Here is a 22,902-nt window from a genome sequence, read left to right as displayed (position 1 = left end):
GTGCTCCGCGGGCACGTGGTGCTGGGCCAGGGTGCACAGGGACAGTGGCCTGGGGAGTCTGTCTGTACTCTGTAGTCAGTGCCCTGGAGAGGGCCCGGTCGGGGGTGCTCTGCCCTCCCGCTCCCTGCCTACCAGGACCCATGCCAGCCCTCCCCCCCCCCCCCCCCCCGGGACTCCTGCAGGCCCACTGTGCACAACAAGGGCCTGGCCGAGCAGGGAGCAGGGTGCCTCCTTCGCAGTGAGCTCTGTGCCTCCGGGAGCATGTCAGTTTCCCATCACTGCTGCAACAAACGTCCACAGACTTAGTGGCTTAAAACGACACATATTTATTCTTACAGTTCTGGCGGTCAGAATTCTAAGATCGGTCTCACTGGGCTAAAGTCAAAGTGTCAGCCAGGCTGGTTCCCTCAGGAAGCTCTGAAGGGAACCTCCCTTTCCTTGCCTCTTATAGCTTCCGTGGGTGCCTGCGGTCCTCAGCTCTGACCCCCTCCCGCTGTAGCTCCTCCTTCCTCTCTGACCTCCTTCGGGATGCCTGTGATTATGTGAAGCCCCTGGGGTAATCCAGGAGAGTCTCCTGGTCCACAGATCATTTATGTAATTACACCTGCAAAGTCCCTTTTGCCCAATAATGTTCACAGGTTCCTGGGGTAAGAACACGGACATCTGCGGCGGGGGGCGGGGGGACCATTCAGCCTACAGCTAGGCTTCAGAATGGCCCAGCTCGCCCTCCCTCCTGGTATTTTCACGACTGGGCAAAAGAGTCTGGGGCTTTTCTGCTTTGGGTTCTGCAGGGTCCTTCCTAACGCTGTGTTTCCAGGGTCTTGGCTTCAGCAACTCTCCGTTCCACCTGGAGAAACTCACTGCGACGTCTCCTTGAAAGGCAGGTGACAAGCCTCAATCTAAGTGCTGGTGAGGGGTGCAGGGCCGGCCAAGATGCCCCCGAGGATGCCTGCCTTCAGCCTACACCCTGCTGGCCACAACAAGCCCCTGGCCGGGAAAAGGACATAGAGAAGGGTCTGGGGCTGGCTGAGGGGGCCGGGGAGGCCGCGAGACAGGTGAGGCTGGCTGGGCCGGTGCACGTGAGCCGGCCCTGAGTGGCTGCAGTGCTGCGGGAGCAGAGGAAGAAGCTGGGGGCTGTGGTCCCGGCCCACGGAGATGGTACAGGCCGTGGCTGGGAGTGGCTCTGTGGTCGGCCAGAGCATCTGTGGCCCGGAGCATCTGGGCGCGAGGGCCTCACCACAGAAGTGCAGCTCCAGAGTCCCAGGCGTTGGGCTTTTTCTTGGTACTGAGAGAGCAGTGCGGGCAGGGGCAGACAGCAGCCGAGCGGGACGGCGGGGGCCTCTCTTGCTACCTCTTCTCCATGTTCTGCATCTGCAAGCTGAGGGATGTGAAGCTGGCCAGGAGGTCGGTCACTTCATCCACCTGTGGGACAAAACCAGCGTCCCGTCACAGGTGCCACAGCAGGCCCAGGCGTCCCGGCCCCCAGATCTCCACCCCGTGCCACCGACACGGAGGGTAGGTACGGTCTTTCCTCCCAGGGCACGTGGCGGCTTCACCACGGACTATGGAACCGACCAATGGTCCGACCGATGATCCTTGACTCCAGGCTCTCAGACTGCCCCGGAGAGAAGAGCCATGGGGCACGAGGAGCTTCATAGGTGGTGGACAGAGGCTTTGGGGTCCACAGTGGGCTGCAACCCCACAGCCGCGGCCTCTCTCTGCTTGAGTGGCTGGCTGTGTCACAGCAGAAAAGGACCGGCCCCGAGCTCCTGCCAGGTCCCAGGCCCAGGCGGGCCACTGGCGCTCACCTGCTCTTTGGTGCTCGTCATCTGGAGGCGGGTGCAGAGGTCGTCCAGCCGTTCGCGCTGCTCGTGCCGCCCCAGGCGCTCCAGGTACTCCCTCAGCATCTGGATGATCTGGAACAAGGGGCGGGGCTGAGCTGCCCGGGTTCTAGCTAGGTGGCCCAGACGCCAAATCAGGTCAGTGTGAAGCAACCGGGAGCCCTCGGGTTGGAGGCGGGCATGTCTGTGCTCCCGGCAGCCCCTGCCTTGGGCTTGTTTGCTGGCGAGTCCGTGTTCGGGCAGCCCCCGCATGGGGCCGGTTTGCTGCCATTGGCTCGGTACGATGGACACTCACCTGCTTCACCTCCAGCCGCACGGCCTCCAGGCACTGGGAGTGGCCTTCCTGAAGGATGTTCAGCTTTGACTTGGCCAGGTGCAGGGGCGTGCGGCCAGCTCGGTCCAAGGCGTCCACGCGGGCTCCTGCAGCAGCGGGCTGAGGTCAGCACACGGGGTTGAGAGCAGGGGAGGAGTGCGAAGGGAAAGGGAGCACATACCTCCTCGTAGCAGGGTAGTGATGACAGGGACATGGTTGGTGCAGGCCGCTGAGGAAGAAGAACAGCGCCATGAGCGTCCCGAACATCAGGGCATTGGCCAGTGTGCCCGCCAGAGGGAGGAGGACCGTGACTCCCGAGTGTGCCCGCTCCAGGTCACACCTCCAGAGATGGCATCCCCAAGGCCGCCATGGGGCGGGCCCAACTCTCTCCCTGTACAGCTAGGGAGACTGAGGCTGGGAGACGGGACCCACCTCACCGCCAGCCATAGTGCGGGGCAGCCGCAGGCTGCAGGTCTCACCTTCCCTAGCAGAGCCCTACTGAGCTCCCGAGGTTGCTAAAGCAGCTGTACCCAGGGCATGGCCCCCTGGGGACCGAAGGGGAAGGTCAGGGGACAGAGCATGGGGGCAGGGCAGTCCCCGTGGGCTCAGGTTCTCCCCAGATGACAGGAGATCCTGCTGGGAGTTTGCAGGACCTCAGGCTCCCCGGCAGAGCAGCCCACCTGCACTGCACAGAAGGGTGGGCTGGCAGCTTCCCAGGCACTTACCCAGGTGTAGTGGCGTGTTCCCCAGCCCATCTCGTTGGTTGGGATCAGCCCCATGGTCCAGGAGCAGCTGCACTGGAAACAGCAAAACCCACCAAGAGTTGCTGGAGGACTTTTATGGACTGGATACTAACCCCCACCCCGAACCTACCTAAAGGGGCTTCCTCAAAGTGTGGGACACTGAACGCAACACGGTTCTCTACCTTGTTTTGTCCATTTCATTCAGTCGTCCATTCACTTGCTCACTTACTCCCTCACTCACAGAGTTTATGTATAGGACCCTGAGGGCCGGGCACTGAGGATTCCGGGACAGCCTTCCGGGCCTATGCAGGACTGCGAAAGGAGTTCTTTCAACAGCAGTGGCTGCTGGTAAAGGCTGTCAAGGACACTTTCTGCTCTTTCCACAGCCAAGTGCCATAGCGGGAATTAGGCCAACAGCTGACGCTGATCATCCCCCTCCCCGAGTCTCTACGCCACCTCCAGGGTGGGCTGCGGCATCGCCCAGGCCATCAGTTACGGCAACGGACGTGCAGGTAGACTAACGCGTATGATGCGGCCAGGCTGGGCTGCACACCGAGTACAGAAACGCATGGGAGTCGTATCATAGACCTACATGTGCAAGCTCTAAGTCCAGCCTGTAGAAACAAACAAGATTATATCTCCATGGGGGCGCCTGGGTGGCTCAGTGGGTTAAAGCCTCTGTCTTCGGCTCAGGTCTTGATCTCAGGGTCCTGGGATTGAGGCCCGCATCATCGGGCTCTCTGCTCAGTGGGGAGCCTGCTTCCCCCCCACCCCCCTCTCTCTGCCTGTCTCTCTGCCTACTTGTGATCTCTATCAAATAAATAAATAAAATCTTTAAAAAAAAAAAAAAAAGACCATCTCCATGACCTCAGGATAGGTAAAGATTGCTTAAGTAGGTCACAGAAATGCTAACCACAAAAAAGAAAAGATGGATGCACTGGATTCATTAAAATTTAGAACTTGGGTTCATCAAAAGACACCACTCAGAGAACAAGAAGGCAAGATCAGAAAAGTTAAGTCATTTATATTCGATAAATGACTTCTATCCAGAATATATAAAGAATTTCTACTAATCAATAATTAAAACAACAACAACAACCAGGCAGCTTGTTTTGAAACACAGACAAAAGGGGTGCCTGGATAGCTTAGTTGTTAAGCGTCTGCCTTCTGCTCAGGTCATGATCCCAGAGCCCCATCGGGCTCTCTGCTCCACGGGAAACCTGTTCTCCCTCTCCCACTCCCCCTGTTTGTGTTCCTTCTCTTGTTGTGTCTCTTCCTGTAAAGAAATAAATAAGACCTTTAAGAAAATAAAACGCAGGGGTGCCTGGGTGACTCAGTGGGTTAAAGCCTCTGTCTTCAGCTCAAATCATGATCCCAGAATCTCAGGATCGAGTCCCGCATCGGGCTCTCTGCTCAGCAGGGAGGCTGCTTCCCCCTCTCTCTCTCTGCCTGCCTCTCTGCCTACTTGTAATCTCTGTCTGTCAAGTAAATAAAATCTTTAAAAAAAAAAGAAGAAAAGAAAACGCGGACAAAAGACATGAACAGGAACTTCACAAAAGAAGATATTAAAATGGCCAATATGTACACAAGAGACTATAAAAATGGCCAATATATACATGTTTAACATCTGTTGCTACCAGAAAAACATCAATTAAACCACAATAAGATGCCACCATACCAGAATGGCTAAAATTAAAAAGACATAATACCGGGCTCCTCGGTGGCTCAGTTGGTCAAGCAACTGCCTTGGGCTCAGGTCATGATCCCGGAGTCCTGGGATAGAGTCCCACATCAGGCTCCCAGCTCCATGGAGAGCCTGGTTCCCCCTCTGACCTTCTCCCCTCTCATGCTCTCTTTCACTGTCTCGCTCTCAAATAAATAAATAAAATCTTAAAAAAAAAAAAAAAAAGACACAATACCAAGCGTCAGCAAGGCTGGGGAAAAATGTGGAACTCTTACATTGCTGGTGGGCGTCTACACCGGGACAGCCACCAGAGGAAACTGTGCAAGCACGTACTAAAGCGAAATCTACATGTCCCCTGGTGAGCCAGCAACTCCACACCTGCAATACCATCTCACGCAAGTAAATGCTTATATCCACCAAGTCACAGGTGCAAGAATGTTCCCAGCAGCTGTATTCATACGAGCCCAAACCTGGAAACAACACAGACATCCATCAACAGTAGAATGGGTGCACCGTGGGACATCACACCATGAAATGCCGTCCAGCAGTAAGAAAGGAGAAACTCCGGATACAAACAAGATTCAGGGCTGAGTCTCAGGGATGTAAGTTTGAGTGAAAGAGAATTCAAAGACTGCAGGCTCTGTGCGTCCACTTACGTGAAATTCAGAACCAGGAAAACCAATCTATGGTGAGCAAGGCCTACACGGGGATAAGGACTGGAAGGGGCATCAGGTAGGCTGCTGGGGGGTGAAACTACTTTTTTTCTTTTCCTTTTCTTTTCCTTTCGTTCCTTTTCCTTTTCTTTCTTTCTTTCCTTCTTTCTTTCCTTTTACTTCTTTTTTTTTTTTTTTTTTTTTTTAAGTAGGCCCTACACCCAACGTGGGGCTTGAACTCATGACCTGGGGACCAAAAGTCTCATGCTCTACTGACTGAGCCGGCTGGGTGCTCCTGAAACTATCTTTTGTCTTGATCCGGATGGCGGTAACATCAGCGCACACATACAGAAAGGTCACTGTTTATAAGTTATACCACACGCAAAAAGGACTTTGTAGGGGGACAGAGGTTTGTCCTGCTGGACACCTGGCACTGAGAAAATGCTGCCTGAATGTCTTGAAGGACTGGCGGCCACCCTGGCGGTGTAGACAGATCTTCCCCCAGCACCCCCGCCGCGATGCTCCTTGGCCAGCCCCCTTCCCTGCCCCCGTGCCCAGGACTCACCGATCTGGTCATTGCCATTGCAGGAGGCGAAGTGCAGAGCTGTGCGGCCCTTGTCGTCAGCTGCACAGGGATCAGCGCCATCTTCCAGAAGCTGCTGCACTGACACCACCAAGACAGAGGGGCAGGGGGACAGAGAGGCAGTTGTTAGCTAAGCAGCAGCTCCCAGGGCGGAAAGAAGGGTGCTCTGGGGTGCTTCTGGGCTGGGCATCGATAAGCCAGGGGAGAGCTCATCCCGCCTGGATGCCGGCCTCACAGGAGATGCCAAGATAAGGGACTTGTTTTCCCGAAAGCACTACTGAGGACCACAGATTCTGGCAGCTCAAACTCTGTGTCTAGAGACAGAACATCATAGAAGGATCTTGGCCCTCGGAGTTAGGAATTCTAGAGTCACAGCAATCCCTAGCACGGACTCCGGCCTCACATCCATTCGGATACGCATCCATTCCAGCTGGACACAGCTGCCCGAGCTGCTGGGGAATGCTGCCTTCGCTCCCGGGAGGTGGCCCTCCGGGGCGGCCGGCACAGACGTGGAGCCGCAAGGACTAAGTCCCAGGCGAAGCTGAGTAACGACAAAAGGAGTACATTGCTGACAGCACGGGGCTGTAGAAAGAGCTGAGCTGGGAGTAGGAAGGCCTGAATTTGGGTCCCAATTCACCGCAAATGGGAATAATCGCCAATCTCCAGAGCTGCTCTGATGAGAATAATGGATGTGAAATGCCTCTTTGCAAAACACGGAGCCATTACAAACCATAAGCCATTATGTGCCACACACATACGTCCAGCTGAAATGTAGAAATTGCTGCCAAACAGCATTTTAGAGCAACCAACAGTTTAGTCTCCATTGGCAAACCTCTCAAGGACTCCAGCCGAAGCCCAGAATCTCTTCCTCCTCTTCCTCTTCAGGCTCAGATAGCCACTCTGGCTCCCATGTCTCCTCAGGGCCCTGTTTGCCCTGCTCCTCTAATGTGAACACGCTGTGCCATTCTAGAACATTGGGGAGTACGCTGAACACCAGCCTGGCACCAGGCACCTGTCTGCTAAGCCCCTCGCCCACCCAGCCAGGCATCGTGTCCCATTCTGGGAGGTGCTCCAGGTGCCCTCACCCAGCTACCAGGAAGCAAAACTGGGAAAGAAACCCAGGCTTCCCTGGCTTCTCTGGCTCCAGAACTTCTGCCTCTCCAACTAAATACATCAGTGTTTCTGGGGGTTTTGTTTTAGAAAAATGGTATCACTTCACATTCTTTTTCTCCAATTATATTGCACATTTTTTTTTTTTTTGGTTTATCTTACTTAATACCCAGGATCAAGATCGGACTTGTTCAGCTCCATGAACACTGTTGACTGAAGAAATGAATAAAGGTGGCAGAAACAGGTTTATGAGAGTGGAAGAGAAAGAATGTACCGGTCAGCCTGGTACATTGGCCAAAAGATAGCCAGCCAGAGAGAACAGACAAAACTAAAAGAGTCCGTTCTCTTTTATGATTTGTATAGTTACAGTCTTCTTGGAAAGCACTAGAGGCAGCATCTGTCAGAAGTCATCGAAATATGCATACCTTTTGATGTGATAACCCCATACCTGGGAAATTCTCTTAAAAATGAAAAACTGGGGGCGCCTGGGTGGCTCAGTGGGTTAAGCTTCTGCCTTCGGCTCAGTTCATGATCCCAGGATGCTGGGATCGAGCCCCGCATGGGGCTCTCTGCTCAGCAGGGAGCCTGCTTCCCCCTCCCTCTGTCTGCCTCTCTGCCTACTTGTGATCTCTATCTGTCAAATAAATAAATAAAATCTTAAAAAAAAAAACTGGGGCTCAATTGGTCAAGTGTCTGACTCTTGATTTCAGCTCAGGTTGTGATCTCAGGGTTATGAGATCGAGCTTTGTGTGGGGCATGGAACCTGCTTAAGATTCTCTCTCTCGTTTAAAAAAAAAAAAAAAAAGATTCCCTCTCTGCCCTTTCCCTCTGCCCTCCCCAACTCAAAAGAGAAACCACTATGCAAATATATGACTAACTAAATAATTCTTTCTTTGTTCCTCTGAAGGCACAGTGGGCTTCTATAACAAATTGTGGCTATTCCTGGACAATGGAATTATAAGGTAATTCCTGCTTTTTACCTTATAAGCTTAAAAAAATCATACAGCCATGTATTCTTTCTGTCAATAGGGGAAAAAAAAACACATTTCCCTTTTGAAAAAAATGAATGGTTACAAAGACTATGAAGTCACATGGGATATAAAATTGAGTATCTGGCATAGTCTGCAAGCCCATAAAGAAAATTTCTCTGCATAGGAAAAAGGACTAGAAGGATAGTCAGCAATATATTTACGGAGATTTGTTCCTCTGCTGATTATGGATTTTTTTTTTAAGATTTTATTTATTAATTTATTTGACAGAGAGAAATCACAAGTAGGCGGAGAGGCAGGCAAAGAGAGACAGAGGGAAGCAGGCTCCCCGCTGAGCAGAGAGCCCGATGCGGGACTCGATCCCAGGACCCTGAGATCATGACCTGAGCTGAAGGCAGCGGCTTAACCCACTGAGCCACCCAGGCGCCCCATGATTATGGATGTTTTTATTGCATATTTCCCTCATCTCCCAAACATTTTAAATGTATGTAATTTTCATGTATATGAAAATAGGTTATGACTTAACAACAGCAGGGCATCAATTTTGTGTCCAGTAGGACTGCTCAGCCACACCAAAAACCCAACAAACGTGCAGGGAAGGAGAAGGAAATGCAAACCATGAGAGAGAAAGAGGACAGGCGAACCCCACAGCCCAGGTCACCATCAGAGGCTTGCAAGAACCTGGTCAGTCTGAGAGCCACTTAGATGCGGACACGGGTGGGTGTGTTAGAGACTCTGACCGGAACACTAAGGCATTTCTGTCAAGACACTGAAACCACCGCATGAGTATCTGATTCAGGAAGAACTAGGCTTTCTGGGGAAGGGAAATAGAATTCAAATATTCTCCGGCCACACACTAGAGATATGCAAAGGAGAATACTTATCATTTTTCCTTGAAAAACTGTCTAGGTTGCTGCTCAAATATTCCAAAATATTAAAGTTCACGGAAAAGAGACCAAAGTGAAGAGAGCTGGAAAGCCCTCAGTTCCCAGGCCTGCTTACCATGCGATGCCAGGGGTAAAGGAACCATTTTTTTTTTTTTTTTAAGATTTTATTTATTTATTTGACACAGAGAGAGAGAGCACAAGTAGGAAGAGGGCAGGCAGAGAGAGAGAAGAGGAAGCAGGCTCCCTGCTGAGCAGAGAGCCCGATGCAGGGCTCAATTCCAGGACCCCGAGATCATGACCAGAGCCAAAGGCAGAGGTTTAACCCACTGAGCCACCCAGGCACCCGTAAAGGAACCATTTTAAGGCCCACAGTCTAACACCCAGCTCCCTGAGGTCAATGACTTCCTCTCCACACCGGCTGTAAATGGGCTCTCTGATCCCACAGCTCTCAAGCAATGCTCACATCTTCTCTGCTGACCGCAGTGCACCACACCACCAAAACAGAATGATGTCCACTTGAGGTAGGTAGGCTCACGGCTGCCAAGATGTCAGGCCCTAAACCCTCAGAGTTTATTGGACATGTTACCTTACGCAGCAAAAAAGACTTTGCAGATATAAGTAAGATTAGGGGCCTTGAGACAGAAAGATTATCCTGGATTATTCAGGCCCAAACTAATCACATGAGTCCTTAAAATCAGAGCACCTTTCCCTGCCATGTGAACCAGAAAGACAGCAGTGTGAGGGCTCAGTCCACTGTTGCTGACTTTGAAGACAGAGGGAGAAGACTATGAGCCAAGGAATGTGGGCAGCTCCTAGAAATGGGAAAAGTCAGGGAAACAGAGTCTCCCCTAGGGCTTTAAGAAAGAAATGCAGCATTGCTGACACCTTGCTTTCAGCATGGTGAGACCTGTATTGGATTTCTGACTTCCAGAATTATGTGCTAAGAAATCTGTGTTGTTGGGGCACCTGGGTGGGTCAGTTGGTTGAGTGTCTGCCTTTGGTTCAGGTCATGATCCCATGGTCCTGGGATCAAGCCCCACATCAGGCTCCTTGCTCTGTGGGGAGCCTGCTTCTCCCTCTTCCTCTGCCTGACATTCCCCTTGCTTGTGCTCGCTCTCTCTGTCAAATAAATAGATAAAATCTTAAAAAAAAAAAAAAAAAAATCTGGGGGCACGTGGGTGGCTCATTGGGTTAAGCCTCTACCTTCAGCTTGGATTGTGATCTCAGGGTCCTGGGATCGAGGCCCGAATTGGGCTCTCTCCTCAGCAGGGAGACTGCTTCCCCCTCTCTCTCTCTGTCTGCCTGTCTGCCTACTTGTGATCTCTCTCTCACTGTCAAATAAATAAATGAAATCTTTAAAAAACAATCTGTGCTGTTAAAAATAATAATAATAATAATAATAATAATTTTAAAAAGAAAAGAAATTCGTGTTGTTTTAAACCACTGTTTGTGGTAATTTGTCGTAGCAGCCCTAGAAAACTAACAGGTGGATAGAATTACAAGCTTTCCCCTAGAACTTGTCCCTGTACCTCTGATGCCGCTACTGTCCTATCAGCAATGAACGCAGGGGAGCAACAACAAAAAACCAGAGTGGCGTCCTGCTGGGAGCCCCTCCCATGCCTTTCCAAGGTTTGAGAACCACTAACCCAACTACCACAAAGCCTCGGCTGAGCAGCTGAGGGTGTTGGCTTGGTTCCGATGGTGACCTGGCTGACAGCTAAAGCTGACTGTCCATTCCCAGTAACTGGAAGTTCTAAAAAGCTCCTACTCTGTCGGGGATACAAAAGCAGACATGGTCCCAACAGCAGGGAGCCCACAGAGTGATCAACACTATGACATCAGGAAGTTCCGGGTGACAGAGAGGCATGGAAAGAGTAAGCATCCAAGCCAGACTTATCTTTTGCGAGATGATCATAGCTACATAATATATACAGTGAGCCTAGCCCATGGGGTGAGCGGGCATACTGAACTCAAGCACTCTCTTCCCAGGGATGGGTCGCCCGGATTTTGCTTTCCCTAACCAACCCACAGAGCTAGACCTGCTTTGCACACTCACCTGTTTCCACATCGTTGGCGTTGGCCGAGTCCCTCAGCCTCTTCAGAGCTGTGAAGAGAGGAAAGGAGTTCTAGTTAAAAACAAAATAAAACAGTCATGACGAAGCTGGAAGTGGGTGACTGCCTAGTTAAGCCATAGTTCACCCACGACAGCATCTAAAGGGAAAGAAAGGCACCAGGATGCGAGACACTGGGAACAAGGGAAGACTGGAAATGTGGCAGATCTAGTGCAAAAAGCCACATTCTGTAGCAAATCCTTCAAGGCCTTTGGAGCCAGATCTTGGCTCTGCCACTTACAGTAGCTGAGCGACCTTGAGCAAAGAGAACTAACGTCCTGGGCCCCAGGTTTATCATCTGAAGAAAAAAATACAGTGGACACACGAGAGCAGGAGTTTGAGTCTGGCAGGGGTGGGTTCTGATTCCATCATAGCCACTTACTAGCTATGTGAGCTGGAGCAGGGCAATCGCTCCCAGCCTCAGTTTCCTCTTCTATATAATGGAAACAGTATGGGGCTCCCACTGAGTTATTGTGAGGATTAGAAATTATTATAAATGGAGGCGCCTAGGTGGCTCAGTGGGTTAAGCCTCTGCCTTAGGCTCAGGTCATGATCTCCCGGCCATGGGATCGAGTCCCATATCGGGCTCTCTGCTCAGCAGGGAGCCTGCTTCTTCCCCCCCCCGCCCCTCTGCCTGCCTCTCTGCCTACTTGTGATCTCTCTCTTTGTCAAATAAATAAGTAAATAAAATCTTTAAAAAAAAAATGATCACAAATGTCCCAACAGTGTTTGGGACAACAAAAGCAGAATAATCGCTACGAATTCGTCGCCTTACTTAATTAACTCTGGCAACATCCCTGTATGGTACTCATTTATAGACGAGAAAACGAAGGCTGAAAGGTTCTACGGTTCGCCTAAGGCTTCAACGAGGTCGGGGAGTCCAGTCCCAGCCTGTGCATTTAAACAGGATAGTGGAACTTGGCTTCAGACTCTGGCCTCCCCTCTCTGATAATAAAAGTATTCGCCAGTACCCCCCCCCTCTTTTTTTAATCTACTGATAAACGCCTGGAGTCATGAAAAGTTTCTATCCAGGAATGACCAAGTGCTTCAAGACCGTCTCTTTCACATTCGCGGTCCTTATCCGCTCTCCATCCTGATGGCTCCTACAAGGAGACTCAGGGGTCGCCATGGGCCGGGAGCTCAGCCGTCCGAGGACCGAATCCCGAGGGGTTGGGGGAGGTCAGGGCCCCGCCTCCCGCCGCGCTCCTCACCGTGCACCTCCTTGCCCGTGGGCCCGAGCCGGCGGTGGGGCCTGGCGGCGCGCCTCAGCCGGCCGGCGGGGATCTTACAACGCAGCTCATCGCGGGGCTCCGCGTCCTGCTGCCACAGGACATGGAGGTAGCGCAGCGGGGACTGGGCCCCGCCGGACGCCCGGCCCGGGAGGCTCGCGCCACCGCCCAGCGCGGACCCGAAGTCCGCGAAGGAAAAGAGGCCCTCGGGGCCTGTCAGCGGCTCCGGCGCCACGGCGCACTCGCCCTCCGAACTCGAGCGGCCAGAGCGCGGCTCCTCGTCCGCGCCCCCGGCGGCGGCTGCCATGGCAACGGCTCTGCGCGGGTCTGGCCGCCGGAGCCTCGTTCCCGACCGACCAACGACCCGCTTCCTCCGCCCTAAGCCTCGCTGTCAGCGGGCGAGCGGGCGGGTCCGGCCTGCAACCACGGCAACCGAGCGGGGGGCGAGCTCCCGTCGCCAACAGCCAACCGGGCACGGTTGGGGCCAGAGAATTGGTTTCCGGCAGTATGATTGACGGACACAAAAGCCAGTCACAAGCTTGGACAGCCCACGCTCTCGCCGTGCGTCCCCACCGGAGCCAATAAAACAGCCAAGTTTAGGCCACTCTCTCGCTCTTCCCCCACCACCCATTTCCCCCGCCGGCTCCTGGGAAAGATAACGGGCAGATGCTTTAACCAATCACTTTAAGACGATCTGCAGCCAATCACTAAGGAACATGAAGAAGCCGCACTGTAGGGATAAGAACAGATATGTTTTAAATCAGTGAACGTAAAAAAAGAAGGACTTCCTGGTGGGAAGTGCACAGTGTGAGTAAGAAAGTGAGAATGTGTTATAACTTGGGGCTCTGCCGCAAATTGAGGAGTAATAGCTTCCACATGCGAAAGATCCCTTTAGTTAGGGTCCTCTCGGTAACCCTGGCGTTGATCACGGACTTGGGAAGGAGTGTAATTCAGCGTCATTGCCCCACAGCGACAGCGGGGCAGGTGTCTCTGTGCTACGTTCCGGGCGCAGCATCAGGCTCGCTCGCTGAGATGCTCGCAGCCCAACGGGAGAGGACGGAGCCGGAAACACGGCAGGGCTCCCAGAGCGGCCGTCGAGCTTCGCAAGCGCTCTCACAGCCCACTACCCCGTAAACACTTCTATAAGGTGGACGAGGAGGACCATCCCTACTTTACAGACGAGGAGTTGAAGCAAGAGAGGCAGGGGACTAGTTTATGGATGCCCCGCTCCCTTTGGACCAGGGCTTTTGTCCAGGAAAAGTTCTTCCTTCTCACTCAACCCAGTGAAAATGGAACCTTTCTCTGACAGTTGAAACACACTGGTAGTGCTCTCAGAACACCACTGTGAGCTTTCTCATGGTACGGTATGGAGACAAACGCTGTGTGATTTTTTGTCTCTTCAGCCCCATAACCGGTAAGTACGCATATGCCAACTCCACTGAGAGCTAAAAGGAAACCGAGGAAAGAAATGAACAATGAATATGTGTCATATTCCGTATACCAAGTGCTTGATATATATTATACCACTTACTTCTCCCTTACAAGAATCTTAGCTGGTAGATTTATAAAAAATTTTTTTTTAATTTTTTAAATAAATAAAATCTTAAAAAAAAAAAAAAAAAGGAAAGAAAACACCTGAGGGGCGCCTGGGTGGCTCAGTGGGTTAAGCCTCTGCCTTCAGCTCAGGTCATGATCTCAGGGTCCTGGGATCAAGTTCTGCATCGGGCTCTCTGCTTAGCGGGGAGCCTGCTTCCTCCTCTCTCTCTCTCTCTCTTTCTCTCTGCCTGCCTCTGCCTACTTGTGATCTCTGTCAAATAAAATCTTTAAATTTTTTTTTTAATTTTTTAAAAGATTTTATTTATTTATTTGACAGAGATCACAAGTAGCAGAGAGGCAGGCTGGGGGCGGGGCGGGGGGGGGGGAGCAGTCTCCCTGCTGAGCAGATTATGACCTGAGCCACCCAGGTGCCCGCGGTAGGTATTATTATACCCACTTTGCCGATCAGGAAACTGAGGTCCTGAGGTGTTATATGTACCCTTGTACAGGGTAAGAAAGTTGAAGAACTAGGATTTGAGCGCCCCCAAAGTCCTCTCTTCCTGCTACACTGTTTTCTTTTAATGAAGAGCGTACTGGAAACCTGGTTCCAGAGAATTTAAGTGACATCTAGGTATTTATACTTTACTCCTGCTGAATGTACCTGAAAATAACTTCATTACTCATCCCTCCTCTTTTTCCATGTAATAGCCTCCGAAGTAGTCTTCATCCCTCCAGTCTCTCTTTGTAGAATTCAAGGTGCACCTGCTGGCTAAGGCACAATTCTCTTCTTGTTTGTGGGATTTGCCTACCCACTGAATACGGGTTTAAAGTGCAAACCCTTTATCCCAGCAGTCAGCCATTGTCTTCCTCCTCCTAGCAGGTCTGGTCCTCAGTCAAATCTAATCTACTAAATATGTGTGCCTTGTCGCAGTCTTTTCATTTGAACAGGATCTCTAAACATTTAGAGGAGATAGTTCTCATTTTTAAATCAGCTTTGTTGAAGTATGAATTACATAGCCCAACCTTGTGTGTTTCAAGAACCACTTGTTATTTTGGATTAGGAGAATAGGAAGTGGGTTGAATATGAATGCAGTTAGCCTCAGCCCCAGAGCTTTAGGACTGGAACTTGAGCCATATTCCCCCATAATGCCTGGCTCAGCATCTGGCTCCACGACCTTGTAACTGTTTGACTGACTGCCAGATTCCTTGAATGAATGAATGAGCAAAGATAGTATAGTCCAGTGGCTAAAACCATCAACTTTGGAGCCATAAATATGTGGGGATATGGCTTTGAGCAAGTGACTTTACTTTTCTGAGCCTCAATGGTGGTAATAGTAGTACATATGTCATGTGGTTATCACAAGACTAAATGATACGATGTAAGTAAAGCATAGAGCTTGGCACAGAGTTAGTGCTCAAAAAATGGTACCTAGTGCTATTATTATAATTAAGGGTAGAATGCAGACTGGGGCCCAAGCAAATCCTGTGCAATGGTGGGCCCATCGCACTGACTTGAACTTGACCTAAGGGTACTGCAAGCTTTCATACTAGTCATTTTTATTTGGTTAATCAGCAAATAAAACATGAGGCATTTGTTGAGAGACAAAGAAAATGCTTATAATGTTTGCCTTTTGGAAAAAGCTTCTACCTGGGAATCCAGGGACTTGGGTTTAAAGTCCCATCTGGCCCAAACTCACCTCATGGTATGGGGTTAAGTGTTTCCTTTCTTTAGGCCTCAGTCTTCCTGCAAGAAGGTATTGTTCTATGGGGCACCTGGGTGGCTCAGTGGGTTAAAGCCTCTGCCTTCGGCTCGGGTCATGATCCCAGGGTGCTGGGATCGAGCCCCATATCTGGCTCTTTGCTCAAAGAGCTCAGGGAGCCTGCTTCCTCCCCTCTCTGACTTCCTCACTGCCTACTTGTAATCTCTGTCTGTCAAATAAATAAATAAAATCTTAAAAAAAAAAAAAAGAAGGTATTGTTCTAGATCAGATATGGGCACTGGGTCAGGCTAGATGCAGAAGGACTTTCCTTTCATTCTTTCCCTCATTCTGTCAGCCCTCACAGTATTTTAGAACAATTTGAACTGATTGCCAACATTTAAAAGTTGAGAGCTTTCGGGATGCCTGGGTGGCTCAGTCGGTTGAGCCACTGCCTTTGGCTCAGGTCATGATCCCAGGGTCCTGGGATCGAGTCTCACATCACAAGTGGGGAGCCTGCTTCTCTCTCTGCCTCTGCCTGCCACTCTGCCTACTTGTGTTCTCTCTCTCTCTCTCTTTCTCTCTGACAAATAAATAAATAAATAAATAAATAAAACCTTTAAAAAATTTTTAAAAAGTTGAGAGCTTTCACAGACATTTTAAAAATTTCCAGATACTCTTAAAAATGGGGAGATACGCAACACAGGACCAGCCCTCCCACGTGGCCGCAGATGGCTGGAGCCACCGAGCACCTTTGCCCTTTAGATGGGACATGGTTGTGGTCGGCCACAGTCCCCACCACTCCCTGTTGAGGCTTAAAAGCAGTTGCCATTTAGCCATTTGTTGCCTAATAAGGCGACTGTTGTCTTTCTTAGGCAGAGTTAACAGGAAATGAATATATTTCTTGTCTTCATAAATATGGAATAATGAAAACTAGGGGGGAGGGAAATGATCTCTTATCTGAAAATATGCCATTGGGTGATTGCGTGCCTTTTTAATATCAGCCTAGAGGGTGGCTCGTAAACCCACATAAGAGCCATCTGACTCTCTGAGGAAATTTAACTTTGACTAACAATTGATTAGCATCCGGTGATGTTTTCTTTTTTTTTTTTTTTTTTTTTTTTTAAAGATTTTATTTATTTTTTTGACAGAGAGAAATCACAAGTAGATGGAGAGGTAGGCAGAGAGAGAGGGAAGCAGGCTTCCTGCTGAGCAGAGAGCCCGATGCGGGACTCGATCCCAGGACCCTGAGATCATGACCTGAGCCGAAGGCAGCGGCTTAACCCACTGAGCCACCCAGGCGCCCCCGGTGATGTTTTCTAACTCTGTAAAGTTAGAAGTTAGCTTATAGGAAGCTGAGAAGATGTAATAATTTTTGCATAGCTGATGAGGGAAGTAATCCCAAAGGTTACAATTGTATTATCCTATAGGGGACAAAAGATGATCAACAATCCTAACTCAGTATTCTTTACTCTTCTCAAATTCTTTCCGAACCAGCTCTGTCATACTGGTGCAATTAAATAAGCTTGCTCTTTATTGGTATGGGAGTTATTTCTTTAATTTCATAAAGGTATTACTCTTTTGTCATCATGTAATTTCCAAAATTGTTTTGGTTAGTTATTTTTTATTAATGTTAATTAAATTTAAAAATCAAATTTATTGAGGTATGAATTACCTATAATAAAAGCCCTACATTTTTGGGCACCTGGGTGGCCCAGGTGGTTAAGCATCTGCCCTCAGCTCAGGTTATGATCCTGGTGTCCTGGGATCCAGCCCAGGACTGGGCTCTCTGCTCAGCAGGGAGCCTGCTTCTCCCTCTCCCTCTGCCTGCCACTCTGCCTACTTATGCTCTCTCTCTGTCAAATAAATAATAAAAATCTGTTAAAAAATTATCTATAAAATTCCCAAACTTGTTTTTTTTTTTTAAGATTTTCTTTATTTGACAAAGATCACAAGTAGGCAGAGAGGCAGGCAGAGAGAGAGAGGGGAAAGCAGGCTCCCTACTGAGAGAGAGCCCAATGCGGGACTCGATCCCAGGACCCTGGGATCATGACCTGAGCTGAAGGCAGCGGCTTTAACCCACTGAGCCACCCAGGCGCCCCAGATTTCCACATTTGAAGTGTACAAGGCTGATGATGTTTGACAAATGTATATACTTAGGTAACAACCACTGCAGTCAAGATAGAGAACATGACAATGATTTTTTTCAACAATTGAGAATTGCTCTTTTAGGCTAGAGATGGACCTGCATTTTCAAAAAAGTAGGTGGGAGCACCTGGGTGGCTCAGTGGGTTAAAGCCTCTGCCTTTGGCTCAGGTCATGATCCCAGGGTCCTGGGATCAAGCCCCACATCAGGCTCTCTGCTGGGCAGGGAGTCTGCTTCCCCCTCTCTCTGTGCCTGCCTCTCTGCCTCCTTGTGATTTCTGTCTGTCAAATAAATAAAATGTTAAAAAACCAAAAAACGAAAAAGCAGGTGATTATTGGGGCGCCTGGGTAGCTTGATTGGTTAAGGGTCTGACTCTTTTTTTTTTTAAGGGTCTGACTCTTGATTTCAGCTCAGGTCATGATGCGGGGGTCTGGAGATCAAGTTCCCTGTCAGGCTCCATGCTCAGTGGAGGGTCTGCTTGGGGATTCTCTTTCCCTCTCCCTCTGCCCCTCCCCGCCACTCATGGTCTCTCTTTCTCTCTCAAATAAATACATTTAAACAGAAAAGTGATTATTTATGGTGTTAAAAAAGGGACAAGAGGGGTGCCTGGGTGGCTCTGTTGGTTAAGCATCTGCCTTCGACTCAGGTCGTGATCCTAGGGTCCTGGGATCAAGTCACACATTGGGCTCTCTGCTTAGCGGGGAGCCTACATCTCCCTCTCCCTCTGCCTTCCACACTGCCTACTAGGGTTCTCTCTCTCTCACTCTCTAATAAATAAATAAAATCTTAAAAGAGAGAGAGAGAAAGATACAACAGATCCCAAAGGGACTCACTTGTGCTAAGCCCCACATCACAAACCAAAACTTAATACCTAGGGGCGCCTGGGTGGCTCAGTGTTAAAAAGCCTCTGCCTTCGGCTCAGGTCATGATCCCAGGGTCCTGGAATCGAGCCCCGCATCAGGCTCTCTGCTCCGCAGGGAGCCTGCTTCCTCCTCTCTCTCTGCCTGCCTCTCTGCCTACTTGTGATCTCTTTGTCTATCAAATAAATAAATAAAATCTTAAAAAAAAACCAAAAACAAACTTAATACCTAAACTAATTGCAGTTTTGACACCCCCCCCCCAATCTAGACTTTAACTAGTCACTAGGGTTACCTGGTCAGCACTAGTAAATAATCTGCCAGATAGAGCCCTTCCATTCCCCTTAAGAAAGACACCTTCCCTGCAAATGTACATTCTCAAGCAAATACTTTTATCTGCCCTTTTAAAAATTTTTAAAAAAAAATTTATATTATTTCTCTTAAAGTTATAAATCTTACCATCTTTTTAAAAAAAAAGATTTTATTTATTTGAAAGAGGAGAGAGAACTCAGCTGGGGGGAGGACCAGAGGGAGAGGGAGAAGCAGACTCCCCGCTAAGCAGGGAGCCTGATGGGGGGCTTGATCCTGGGGTTCCAGAATCATGACCTGAGCCGAAGGCTGATACATAACCCACTGAGCCACCAGGACACCCCTATTTTTTTTTTTTATTTTTTAAAGAGATTTATTTAAACAAGATGGGATTGGGGAGGGAGACAAACCATAAGAGATTTAATCTCAGGAAACAAACTGAGGGCTGCTGGGAGTGGTGGGAGGGAGGGGTGACTGGGTGATGGACATTGGGGAGGGTATGTGCTATGGTGAGTGCTGTGAATTGTGTAAGACTGATGATTCACAGACCTGTACCCTTGAAACAAATAATACATTATATGTTAATTTAAAAATAAATTTAAGGGGCGCCTGGGTGGCTCAGAGGGTTAAAGCCTCTGCCTTCGGCTCGGGTCATGATCCCAGGGTCCTGGGATCGAGCCCCACATCGGGCTCTCTGCTCAGCGGGAAGCCTGCTTCCTCCTCTCTCTCTCTGCCTGCCTCTCTGCCTGCTTGTGATCTCTGTCTGTCAAATAAATAAATAAATAAAATCTTTAAAAAAAAATTAAAAAAGAAAAAGAAATAAAAAGATCCATTTATTTGAGAGAAAGAGAGAGCGTATGCGTGCATACACATGCAGGTCGAGGGGGAGCAGAGGGGGAGAGAATCCTCAAGCAGACTCCTGGATTAATGTGGAGCTGACACGGGGCCCAAACCCAGGACCCCAAGATAATGACCTGAACAGAAATCCAAAGTTAGACAGTTAACTGAGCCACCCAAGCCCCACCCCTGTCCTCTGCCTTTTAAAGCCTTTCTTTGTCTACAGCTCAGCGGAGCTCTTTTCTGTTGCTGGATGTATGTGTGCCCCCATACATGAAATGTTGATTAAAGCCAACCTGATCCTTAAATCTACTCAGTAGCTCAACTTGATTTGTGAACAGTGGGAAAGAACAATAATCTTTTTTTTTTTTTTTAAGATTTTAAAAATTTATTTGACAGACAGAGATCACAAGTAGGCAGAGAGGCAGGCAGAGAGAGAGAGGAGGAGGAAGCGGGCTCCCCCCTGAGCAGAGAGCCTGATGTAGGTCTCAATCCCAGGACCCTGGGATCATGACCTGAGCTGAAGGCAGAGGCTTTAACCCACTGAGCCACCCAGGCACCCCAAGAACAATAATCTTCATGTCTATGGCGAAAAAGGGATACAACTTAGCATGTCAGGAAATAGCCTGCTACTTCGCTGTTTTTTTTTTTTTTTTCCTGTCTAGTGGACTCCTTGTACCCGATGACCCCTATGGAGCCTGTAGTTCTGCCTTGCTGAAACTGAGCTACTGCTCTCCCAGGGCACACATACTACTGCAGTAAACGGGGCTGTCAGGGGTTTGTGAGACCATGCTCAAGAGAGCCAAAGAAGCAGGACAGTAAGTGAACTACAGACAAATACGGTTTTTTCTGGGAAGAGGAGCTTGAAATGAACCCCATTGAAGAGACAAGGCAGACTGGAAATTGGAAGTAATGGCTTTTCTGAGTCAGAGTGTTTCCTGCCTCAAATCCCAGGCAAAAGAAGATCAAGAGAATCAGGGCAGCTTTTCAGCTGCTCAATCCTCTCAGTGACTCCCCCAGGTAAAATTATTCCAGGAACTTTGGTCTGTCCACAGTTTCTTTGCCTTTGAAGTATGGCTGTTCCATTAACAAGGGAGCCTTGCAAAATCAAACACTCTGTGATCAGACATTTCATAGTCTGTAATGGGATTCTGGCTGCTTTCAGGTCAGGTTGCATTTCTTTCTTCCTTCCTTTATTTTTTTCAAAGTTGTGTTTCTAAGCAGGCTTAAGGTGCTGCCAAGCAATGGCCTAAGTTTCATTTCAAATGCAGTTCAACAAATATGGGTTGAGAATTGTAAGTAGGGTGAGGTAGTATTACAACACTAATGAGATGATAGTGGTTTGGACAAGAATGATAGAAACAAGATGGTGAGAATTGAGAGGGAACGTTTTGAAGGCCGAGCCAGTAAAATGCAGATGTACTGACATGTGTGGTAGGAGAGTCAAGTCCACGGTGGTTCTGAAGGCTTTGGCTTGAGCAACTGAACAAACTGAAGTTGCCCTTAACTGAGAAGGGGAACACTATGGGAGGAACAAGGGTGAGAGGAAGAAAACCAGAAGCTCTATTGGGACGTGTTAAGTTTGAGGTGCCTGCAGACATACAGGGACTTACATTGGCCACTGAGCCCACTTCCGGGGTGGGATCTGGGATGGAGATATGTAGGGAGTCAACAGCATACGAGTGATATTTAAACCTGCTGGACCAGACAACCCACCCAGAAAGTAAAGAGAGACAGAGAAGAGACAAGCCCAGGGAGAAGAAGTACTCCACTAGTTAGTGATTGGAGGGAAGAGGAGGAATCAACAAAAGAATATGAGAAAGAGTAGCCAGCGAGGAAGATGCTCATAGAGACTTTACTATTCTCTAAGTTGGAGTATGCACCTTAGAAGAGGTAGAAAGTAACAAACACATGTACATGAATATGTACAAGAATATATAAACTATATACACACATATACATACATACACATAATTAGATGGTTATAAACAAGAGATCCGAATTTTTGGTGACTGACGCTTACCTGAGGAATAATAAAGAATAAGAAATTACAGAAACTAAACTAGGTAAGAAAGAGAATGTTTACTTAGAACAAGAAATCACAACACAAATTGTGGGAGAAATCAGCCCATTACAAATTGCAATTTGCGGGCACCTGGGTGGCTCAGTGGGTTAAAGCCTCTGCCTTTGGCTGGGGTCATGATTCCAGAGTCCTGGGATCAAGCCCCATATCAGGCTCTCTGCTCAGCAGGGAGCCTGCTTCCCCCTCTCTCTGCCTGCCTCTCTGCCTACTTGTGATCTCTGTCTGACTTGTGATCTCTGTCTGTGAAATAAATAAATAATCTTAAAAAAAAAAAAACAAATTGCAATTTGCAATTTCAAAAAGCTGACAGATAACACAAACATCACAAAGTCCAGAAAAGAAACATATCTGTTAGTTTTCTTAAGCACTTCCACTTTTTATTTTTTAGGTTGAATATGCTTGGATCACCTCTTTATATGACAATTTTGTATCCTCATTTTCCATAATGTGAATGGAAAAATAATGTCCTCTAGCATGTTAGATCAACATTTTTATTATATTTCATTTTAAATTCCCGATGTAGTTAACATAGAATGTTAGATCAGTTTCAGGTGTCAAAAAAAGCAAAGCAAAAAAGCGACCCAAGGGGCGGGGCAGGGCATGGCAATTCTAAACAGGATTCTCAGAGAATTGAAGGTGACAGAGCCAGCCTTGCAGATATCTGGGAGGGCTGCATTCTATGATCAATACCAGTAAATGTGAATGCGAAAGACCACAGGCGGCCTGTGCCTCGCAGGGAAAAGATAGAAGAGCTGTTTTTTGACAAGCAACAGCGGAGACTGGGTCCTAAGATGGGCGAGACAAGTTCCTGGTCACAGCAAATCAGTAGCAGAGCAGGAACTGGAATCCAAATTTCCATTAGGTGTTGTGTATGAGCAGATGAGCGTACGAAGGTCCCTGTGCCACATGCTGGTTTCTGCTAGTTGTATAACCCCATCCCTGACTCGAGGGTTCTCCGGGAGACAAACCTACCCCACCTCCCACGGCTCCTGAGCCCCACACCACAGCTGGCCGCACACTGCCTGCTTCAGCCTTGTTGTCCAAAGTTGGCAGGAACCTTTTCTCAATGACCTCTTGCCTCAGAGGGCCAGGTCTCAACTTTTACACCAATAAGTTTACTTTTCTGAGGTCGAACATTCCAAGACACTTCTTGCCTCAGGCAAACTGCTTACACCTAAAACCAACAGTAGGCCCCATACCCGAATTTCCCTTTCGCGAGAAATCGGCGGAGGAGGCTGCCAGCCATCTTTTGTGTGGCATTATTTCTGGTGTCTTTGCCCATTTGCTATGCCGA

The 22,902-nt window shown here is 48.9% G+C and overlaps 1 protein-coding gene across 2 annotated transcripts; it reads right to left on the bottom strand.

Moving 5' to 3' along the window:
- Positions 1-305: 305 nt before the first annotated feature.
- ANKRD54 (ankyrin repeat domain 54) lies at positions 306-12,587 on the bottom strand. Of its 2 annotated transcripts, none has more exons than XM_032346324.1 (8): positions 12,126-12,587; positions 10,860-10,907; positions 5,800-5,898; positions 2,880-2,951; positions 2,336-2,383; positions 2,137-2,261; positions 1,809-1,916; positions 306-1,422 (listed from the first exon to the last, which is right to left on the bottom strand). In XM_032346324.1, the coding sequence occupies exons 1-8, from the start codon at positions 12,448-12,450 to the stop codon at positions 1,348-1,350; spliced, it is 900 nt and encodes a 299-aa protein (XP_032202215.1). In that variant the 5' UTR covers positions 12,451-12,587; the 3' UTR covers positions 306-1,347. The 2 variants fall into 2 exon arrangements, with proteins under 2 accessions (XP_032202215.1, XP_032202216.1); XM_032346325.1 differs by having other exon boundaries at positions 5,800-5,893; positions 12,126-12,238.
- Between the last annotated feature and the right edge of the window lie 10,315 nt (positions 12,588-22,902).

The sequence above is a fragment of the Mustela erminea genome, chromosome 6 (assembly GCF_009829155.1).
Source record: "Mustela erminea isolate mMusErm1 chromosome 6, mMusErm1.Pri, whole genome shotgun sequence".
Lineage (NCBI taxonomy): Eukaryota > Metazoa > Chordata > Mammalia > Carnivora > Mustelidae > Mustela > Mustela erminea.
Note: the sequence above shows the minus strand (reverse complement) of the source record. Positions and strands in the feature narration are given on the sequence as shown.